Source organism: Anomaloglossus baeobatrachus, chromosome 9 (genome assembly GCF_048569485.1).
Source record: "Anomaloglossus baeobatrachus isolate aAnoBae1 chromosome 9, aAnoBae1.hap1, whole genome shotgun sequence".
NCBI classification, from domain to species: Eukaryota; Metazoa; Chordata; class Amphibia; order Anura; family Aromobatidae; genus Anomaloglossus; species Anomaloglossus baeobatrachus.
This window is the reverse complement of record NC_134361.1, coordinates 30,073,781-30,083,253: the sequence shown is the minus strand read 5'-3', so window position 1 is coordinate 30,083,253 and position 9,473 is coordinate 30,073,781. Positions and strand designations below refer to the sequence as shown.

Here is a 9,473-nt window from a genome sequence, read left to right as displayed (position 1 = left end):
TAGAAAAAGGCCGTGTTTCTTCTTTGCTAAAACCTTTTCACCGGCAGAGAGAAACTATACCATTGGGGATAGGGAACTGCTCGCCCTGAGATTAGCCTTGGAGGAGTGGCGTCACTTGCTGGAAGGAGCGAAACATCCTTTCCAGGTCTATACAGACCATAAGAATCTGACGTACTTACAAACCGCTCAGCGTCTGAATCCTCGCCAAGCCCGCTGGTCCTTGTTTTTCTCCCGCTTTCACTTCTCCATCAACTATCTGTCTGGGAGTAAGAATAACAAGGCAGACGCTCTGTCTCGCTCTATGGTTTCTACCCAGGAAGAGATTGACGAACCTCGTCTTATCCTTCCCTCCAGGGTTTTTCATACGCTCTCCCTTGTGACGTTAGACCAAATCCCACCGGGCAAGACCTTTGTGCCGCCTGATCGACAGAATGATATACTGTCATGGGTCCACACCTCCAAGGTGGGTGGGCATTTTGGTATTAGGCGGACACGAGAGTTACTGGAGAGGTGGTATTGGTGGCCACACTTAGCCAGCCACGTCAAGAGATATGTCGGTTCCTGCTACTCGTGTGCTCGCAACCGTCCATTACGGCAGAGACCGGCTGGGCTCTTTCATCCTTTACCAGTGCCAGATAGACCATGGGAGGTGGTAGGCATGGACTTTGTGGGTGATCTTCCGTGTTCACAGGGACATAGATTTGTGTGGGTCATTACGGACCATTTCTCCCGGATGGTTCATCTCGTACCGCTATCGAGAATCCCGTCTTCCAGGGTACTAGCCAAACTATTCCTCAAGCATGTCTTTAGGCTTCACGGGATGCCAGATCGTATCATTTGTGATAGAGGCCCGCAATTTGCTTCCCGTTTCTGGCGAGATCTTTGTAACCTTCTGCAAATTGAGTTGAATCTCTCTTCGGCCTACCATCCGGAGACCAATGGTTTGGTTGAGCGTACCAATCAATCCATGATTATATAGCTTCGACACTTTGTTGCTGAGAACCACGATAACTGGTCCTCCCTCCTACCCTGGGCAGAATTTGCCCTTAACAATTCGCTGGCTGAGGCCACTGGGCAGACACCATTCGTACTCAATAATGAGCAACACCCTAGGGTACCGGTACCGTTTCCCGCTGCTGCACCTTTTCCTCTTGTGGCCGACTGGGCAACTAATGCCAGAGAGGTTTGGGATCGGACTCAAGAGTCGATCCAAGCAGCTAAGGACCGTATGAAGATGGTGTCCGATCGGTTTCGTCGCCCGGCTCCTGTCTTTTCTCCAGGGGATTTTGTGTGGCTCTCTGCAAAACACGTGAAACTTAGAGTGAGCTCTGTCAAATTTGCTCCTCGCTTCCTGGGTCCTTATGAGGTTCTTCGACAGGTAAATCCTGTAGTCTACCAATTGAAGTTACCCGTCCATCTTAGGATCCATGACAAATTCCATGTTTCACTGCTAAAGCCGGCTATTTTACCTCCCGCTCATGAAGTGCACTCTCCTGCCTCTGATTCCTCCCGCTCTAGCTATGAGGTACGAGCGAAGTTGGTTTTAAGATGGTTAGAGGGCGCAGGTTCTTCTTGATAGATTGGGAAGGCTATGGCCTGGAACATCACTCTTGGGAGCCTGAGGAGGCTGTCCATGCTCCCGATTTAATTGCCGATTACCTGCGTCGCCGGGAGGGGGGCCCTTGAGGGGGAGGTACTGTTACGGTTGCTGTGGCTCTGGAGACTATGTCCGGATTTCTTGCTACTGCACATGTGCAAGCGCTGGAGACTAAGTTCTATCTTGGAGCCATTGCACATGTGCAGGTGACATCATCGCTGACACGAGGTCACATGTCTCTGACAGCTTCTAAGCTGATTGGCCACTGGTCATGTGCTTGTGACACGTGGTCACATGTCTCTGACACCTTCTATGCCGATTGGTCGCTGGTCATGTGCTTGTGACGCTTTGCTCGGTGATAGGCCAGCGTGACGTCATTGCTGTCATTCTGGCAGCGGATTGGCTCTGGTGTCCTCCATCTTGGATGAGGCACAGAGTCTATATAAGACCCTGATGCACGCCGCCTGGCGCTCAGTCCTCTTGGTTCATGCATGAGGGTAGACGCCCTGTGCACGTCCCTCTAGGCATCTCTCTGTCTATGTTAGGTGAGCACTACCAGCAGGGTAGCGTTCTTATACCTTACAGCTTCGGCTGCAGTTCGTATCCTTACCTCTTAGTGGAGCGGACATAGGCAGGTGCCTGAGGCACATGGTCCGGCTGGGCCTTGTGATTCTACTCGTAGGTGGACGTTGCCGCTAGGGTAACGTTCCTTATACTGCGTCTGGCAGTTGTTCGTATCCTCGCATACTAGGGGAGCGAACAGAGGTAGGAGCTTTGTGCGGCTTATGCTGCTGTCCGTCTGTTTTGCACCACTAGAAGAGCGGACCTAGGCAGGTGCCATATCTAGTGGTTCGTGTCCTCGCACACTAGTGGAGCGAACGCAGGTAGGAGCTTTGTGCGGCTTACGCTGCTGTCCATCTCCTGGCACCACTAGAGGAACGGACCTAGGTAGGTGCCATTTCACACTCACTGCTTTTGTCTCTGTGATCTTTAACAGAGACCATTCCACACACCCTCCAAGTAAGGGAGGAATTGCTTTATTTTCTAATTATATTCCTCTGTGAGTTTAACAGAGGTATTGCACTCTGCACTTGTGCTATTATTTTTTACAGTGGCACACTTATATACCCCTTATCCTCTGCCATAGTCTGCAGCAGAGTCTTTGCACGGTGGACCCTGACTGTCTGACATTCCTTTAGGTTTTATTATCAGACAGCCCCCGTAACACATATGGACAGGTCATGTGACTGACAGCTGTCATATTTCCTATATGGTACATTTGTTGTTCTTGTAGTTTGGCTGCTTATTAATCAAATTTTTATTTTTGAAGGATAATACCAGACTTGTGTCTGTTTTAGGGCGATTATGTGGCGAGGTTGGTGTATGTGTGGTGAAATGTGTGCTGAGGGTTGTATATGTGTTCAAGCACGTGGTAGTGTGTTACGGTTGCTGCGAGCACTGGAGACTATGTCCAGATTTCTTGCTACTGCACATGTACGAGCGCTGGAGACTAAGTCCAGATTTCTTGCTACTGCACATGTGCGAGCGCTGGAGACTAAGTCCAGATTTCTTGCTACTGCACATGTGCGAGCGCCGGAGACTAAGTCCTATCTTGGAGCCATTGCACATATGCGGGTGACATCATCGCTTACACGAGGTCACATGTCTCTGACACTTTCTATGCCGATTGGTCGCTGGTCATGTGCTTGTGACGCCTTGCTCGGTGATAGGCCAGCATGACGTCACTCCTGTCGTTCTGGCAGCGGATTGGCTCTGGTGTCCTCCATCTTGGATGAGGCACAGAGTCTATATAAGACCCTGACACACGCCGCATGGCGCTCAGTCCTCTTGGTTCATGCATAAGAGTAGACGCTCTGTGCGCGTTCCTCTAGGCATTCCTCTGTCTATGCTAGGTGAGCGCTACCGGCAGGGTAGCGTTCTTATACCTTACAGCTTCGGCTGCTGTCCGTATCCTTACCTCTTAGGGGAGCGGACATAGGCAGGTGCCTGAGGCACATGGTCTGGCTGGGCCTTGTGATTCGACTCGTAGGTGGACGTTGCCGCTAGGGTAACGTTCCTTATACTGCGTCTGGCAGTTGTTCGTATCCTCGCACACTAGGGGAGCGAACAGAGGTAGGAGCTTTGTGCGGCTTACGCTGCTGTTCGTCTCTTTTGCACCACTAGAAGAGCGGACCTAGGCAGGTGCCATATCTAGTGGTTCGTGTCCTCGCATACTAGTGGAGCGAACGCAGGTAGGAGCTTTGTGCGGCTTACGCTGCTGTTCGTCTCTTTTGCACCACTAGAAGAGCGGACCTAGGTAGGTGCCATTTCGCACACATTGCCTTTGTCTCTGTGATTATTAACAGAGATCATTCCACACACCCTCCAAGTAAGGGAGGAATTGCTTTACTTACTTATTATATCCTTCTGTGAGTTAACAGAGGTATTGCACTCTGCCATAGTCTGCAGCAAAGTCTTTGCACGGTGGACCCTGACTGTCTGATACTCCTTTAGGTTATTATCAGACAGCCCCCCGTAACATAGTGTGTGGTGCATTTTGTGTGTGTGTTCATATCCCCGAGTGTGGTGAGTATCCCATCTCGGGCCCCACCTTAGCAACTGTATGGTATATACTCTTTGGCGCCATCACCTCATTTTTTAAGTCCCCCTTGTTCACATCTGGCTGCTGTCAATTTGCTTCCAACACTTTTCGTTTCACTTTTTCCCCATTATGTAGATAGGGGCAAAATTGATTGGTAAATTGGAACGCGCGGGGTTAAAATTTCCCCCGGGATAGTAACTGTCTCTCTGTTTCTCTCCCATTCTCTGTCTGTCTCCCCCTCTGTATATATCTCTCTGTCTCTCTCTCTTATCTCTTTGTCTGTCTGTCTCTTTCCCTGTCTGTCTATCTCTTTCCCTGTCTATCTATCTCTGTCACTTTCCCTGTCTGTCTCTTTCCCTATCTTTCCCTATCTGTCTCTTTCCCTCTGTCTCTTTCCCTGCGTCTGTCTCTTTACCTGTATTTGTCTGTCTCTTACCCTATGTGTCTCTTTCCCTCTCTTTCCCTGTCTGTCTCTTTCCCTGTCAGTCTGTCTCTTTGTCTGTGTCTGTCTCTTAACCTGTCTTTCTCTTTTTCTCTCTTTCCCTGTCTGTCTCTTTCCCTGTCAGTCTGTCTCTTTGTCTGTGTCTGTCTCTTAACCTGTCTGTGTCTGAGCTTGTAAAGTGAATCCTTTTATTCACTTTACAAGCTCAGTGTTTGTTTATTTAAATGTCCTTTTACTATGCATCGCTCTGCCTTGTTTTGTGTATTTATTTGTGTTTCTTCAGATAGTTTGTCATACCATACCTGAGGAAGAGACCTGAGATGTCTCGAAAGCTTGCTTTATAACATTATATTTTATTTTTATTTTAGTTAGCCATTAAAAGGTATCACAACTTCAAAATTTTAATTTTGTTTCTCTCACTGAGAGCAATCATTTTTCAACTGGCCAACACGGTATCAAAACCTTTTTCTTTTAACTAAAAATTCTGTTAAACACATGGGGGTTCAAGATGGTCATCAAAACATCTAGGTAAATTCCTTGAAGGATCTGGTTTCCAAAATGTGGTCACTTGTGAGGGAGTTCCACTGTTTAGGCATCTCAAGGATTCTGCCAATGTGAAATGGCATCCACTAATGATTCCAGCTAATTTTGCATTCAAAAATTCAAATGGCGCTCCTTCCCTTCCGAGCTCTGCCATGCACCCAACCAGTTGATTTCCCCATTTGGGGTATCGGTGTACTCAGGAGAACTTCCACAACAAATTTTATTATTAATTTTCTCTTATTACCCTTGTGAAAATACAAAATTTGGGGCTAAATTTACATTTTTGTGGGAAAAAATAAAATTTTACTTTTTTCTTTCCACATTGGTTTATTTCCTGTGAAGTATCTAAACGGTTAATAAACTTCTTGGATGTGGTTTTGAACAGATTGAGGGGTGCAGTTTTTACAATGGTGTCAGTTTTGGATATTTTCTGTCACCTAGGCTTCTCAAAGTCACTTGAATTGGGATATAGCCCCTAAAAAAATGGTTTTGAAAATTTTGTTGGAAAAATGAGAAATTGCTGATAAACTTTAAACCCTTCTAACATCCTAACAAAAAAATGTTTTCATAAATTGTGCTGATATACAGTAGACATGTGGGAAATGTTATTTATTAACTACTTTGTTTGACATAACACTCGGATTTAAGGTCATAAAAATTCAAATTTTGAAAATTGCGAAATTTTCAACATTTTTGCAAAATTTCCAATATTTTTCACAATTAGTCCAAATTTAACACCAACATGAAACACAATATATCACAAAAAATAATCTCAGAATCACCGGGATCCGTTGAAGTGTTCCAGAGTTATAACCTGACAAAGTGAAACTGGTAAGAATTGCAAAAAATGGCCCGGTCATAAAGGTAAAAACCATGCTCAGGGGTAAAGAGTCTAATATACTTCGTGCCTCCTCCCTTCTAATAATAATTGTAGTATAATAAACTGGAATCCTTGGCAGGTACACAGTTGGTTTTCAATTACTATTTTGTTTGACCCAATTATACTATACAATATTTTAATTGGAATAAATGTTATTTTAAAAAAAAAAAAAAAAAAAAACATTTGTTTGGGCTAAAAATTATGGGGCTATTTGAACTGTTTAGTAACAAATATTTGAAAATCAGTTTCTTTTTTTATTATTTTTATGCCTGGAGTAAAAACAATTGTTGCAAAAGTGGACAGTGCTTTTTAGATGACTTACACAAAATAATAAAAAAAAACTTCATATAATTAATTTAAACTTTGCTATAATATGCTGAAGTCAAACGTCTGCAATTTATTACAATATATCTTGTTCATAAGCAAAAAATATAGATAAGTATAAGCCTAGGTTCCAGAAAGTTCTTTGATATAGTTTTTGCATAAAGTTTTTTGATATCATATTAGGCGAAGACTCTGCATCACAATAAAAAAAATAACACTTCAAATAAGTTTACAAGATCACTTATATTTGAATAAGAAAACCCCCCTTTGGTGCATTTGTGTAGTCCACCCCCCCCCCCCGTTCTTTAATGCAAGACAAGATATAAAAGTATAATAGTCCACATTTGCAGTTGTATAAATATTGCCAAAATAGTTTGATCAGAGATTCTTATACACTAAAGTCATATTATAAAGGAGATTCATGTTAAAATGGAACTCAGAGTTAAAGAGGTGGTTCACTACTTTACAGCAGTGGTCACATCTCTGTAAAACTGATAAGGGACGCTTTTTCTAAATACCTTGTACAGGCAATTCTGCTGGTGAGCAGGGCTAATGTGTTCCACTCATTCCCATGAAGTGACCCCCGGCTCTGTGACCTCTGGGATCCGGTGATATCATGTTAACTTCCAGTTGACTTGACACCACCGAGGCTGGCCCCAGTTTTCCCGAGTGATTGGCCTGTGGGCAGCGTTTCATCGCTCATTACAGCCCAGTGTCAAAGCCCAGCATGTTGCGTACTCTCTCCTTTCCTGCATTGCGCCGCAAGCAGGGGCGATGCTGGGCTGTGATGAGCGATAAAAGTCAGCCCACAGTACAGCCACTCAGGAAGACTGGGGCCGGCCGCAGTGATGTCAGGCGAACTGGAAGTTGACCTGACATCACCGGATCTCAAAGGTCAGGGAGCCCGGGGAAGGGGGTGACTTCATGGAGATGAGTGGACCGCAATAGCGCCACTCAGAGGCAGAATTGGATGAACAAGGTATTTGAAAATAGCCTTCCCTATCAGTTTTAAAGAGAGATGGCCACTTTTGCAGAGTAGTGAACCACCTCTTTAACAAATTTTGTGCAGACCTTTACATACAAACAACCATAATTATATGCATAACCTTTTATACACACAATTTTTGATGTTTTTTTTTGCTAGGAAATAGAGAAAAAACACACCCCAATGCTATACCCAATATATTTAAAAATACATAAAAACCACTCCAAAAATATAAACAGGAGAAACAAGGCATTAAGGGTTAAGTAAAAGTACACTTTTTATTAGAACAATCATAAAAGAGTCCAAAATGGACCATGAAATTACAAGGACAGGACATAAAAACACTGAACCTAAAAGAATATGGTGGATATAGGCACCCAGGTAACCAACCGAAAAGGGACACACTAAAATATGGAGGCTCTGAATCACTTTGCACAAAGATATCCTTATAAGGATGTAAATACATATACAAATAAGGGAACGGAGTTCAGAAATACATAAGAAAGTGCTATGTGCTTAGAAAAATTAATACTATCAATGTAGAACCAAAACCACCCAGAAAATTCTCCAATTATAGACCTCAGACCTCGACGTACGTTTCGCGTTCAATCATCTGCTTAATGAGTGTGTCTCTTTTCGGTTTAAATATATTCTATGGAGTGGTCCTATGTGCAGCAGGCCGTGTTAGACACCCAGCTTTATGTGTTACCATGCGCTTTTTGAAAATTTTGTGTTTAACATACTATAAAAAATGTATCAAAACAGAATCAATGACCCTAAAAAACACATTCTTTTAAAACCACGCCAAAAAAAATAAGTGTTATTTTGGGTGGGGATTTTTCAGCCAGAATACTCCACGTCAATAAACTCCTTGTGAATATACTCAGAAGTTTTCTTTACCTTGAGTAGATGTTTTGTGTTCTTAATAACCTCAATTAGGAGTCATTGTCTTTCCAATTTTACGTTTAAAAGCTGTAGTCACATCCTTATTCTTTAGGCTATAAATCAAAGGATTTAACATGGGCACAAGAGTTGTATTAAACAGGGAGGACACTTTATTGGAATCTAAGTTTACTAGTGAATATGGCCTCAAGTATTGAAAGATAAGAGTACTATAAAAGAGCGTAACCACAGTAAGGTGCGAGGAGCATGTATAAAAGGCTTTGTGTCTGCCAATATTGGATGGAATCTTAAGTATAATTGAAATAATAAAAACATAGGATATAAATGTTAAAATAACTGGAGGAAACCCATCAATAAAGACCCCAACAGTGAGCATATATAGCTCTAAAAATGAGGTGTCACTGCAGGTTACCCTAATCACAGGCACAGGGTCACAGAAGAAATGGTTAATTATATTAGATTTATAGCAGCTTAGTTTGCAGAATGCCACAAGAGTCGGGAGGTTTTCTAAGAAACTCCAAACCCAACATGCAGTGGCCAACAGTGCACAGACTCTACGTTTCATGGCCATATGGTAATGCAAAGGGTTACAAATGGCTACATATCGATCGTAACTCATGGCTGTCAAAATCATCAACTCATTGCAAGTCATGGAAAGAAACATAAAAATCTGAGCCATGCAACTTTTAACCGAAAGCGAGTTATCACCTGTCATAAAAGCTAATAAGATTTTATGTAGGGTGATAGTGGAGAGGGACATGTCCAAGATAGACAAATTGGCCAAGAAGAAGTACATGGGAGTGTGGAGTTGGTGATTGGTGGAAATCAATAGCAGAATAGTCAGGTTACCACCAAGAGTAAGAGAATAAATGAGCAGAGACACAATGAAAATGATCAAACTAATTGTAGGGTTATCTGAAAACCCATAAATAATGAAGTGAATCGTCACATTAACATTTGCCTGGTCCATAAGGTTTGTTCGATTAAAGGAAGCAAAAATGAAAAAATACTTGGGTTCAAAATAAATTGATGGTCAATAAAAAATATGTAGAAGGTATAAAAAGTCTATAATATGGATTCCTGATCATAAGAATATTAAATGTTCAATAGCAAAGACAAAAAATAGTGGAATTTGGTCAATCAGATGTTTTATATTATTAGAAATACAAATGCACACGAGCTGCTCCTCACCTATTC

At 42.9% G+C, this 9,473-nt stretch overlaps 1 protein-coding gene across 1 annotated transcript; it reads right to left on the bottom strand.

The window, feature by feature from the left end:
• Window positions 1-8,304: 8,304 nt before the first annotated feature.
• LOC142251780 (olfactory receptor 5AR1-like) lies at window positions 8,305-9,246 on the bottom strand. The gene has a single exon (XM_075324829.1). The coding sequence runs from the start codon at window positions 9,244-9,246 to the stop codon at window positions 8,305-8,307; it is 942 nt and encodes a 313-aa protein (XP_075180944.1).
• Window positions 9,247-9,473: the final 227 nt, after the last annotated feature.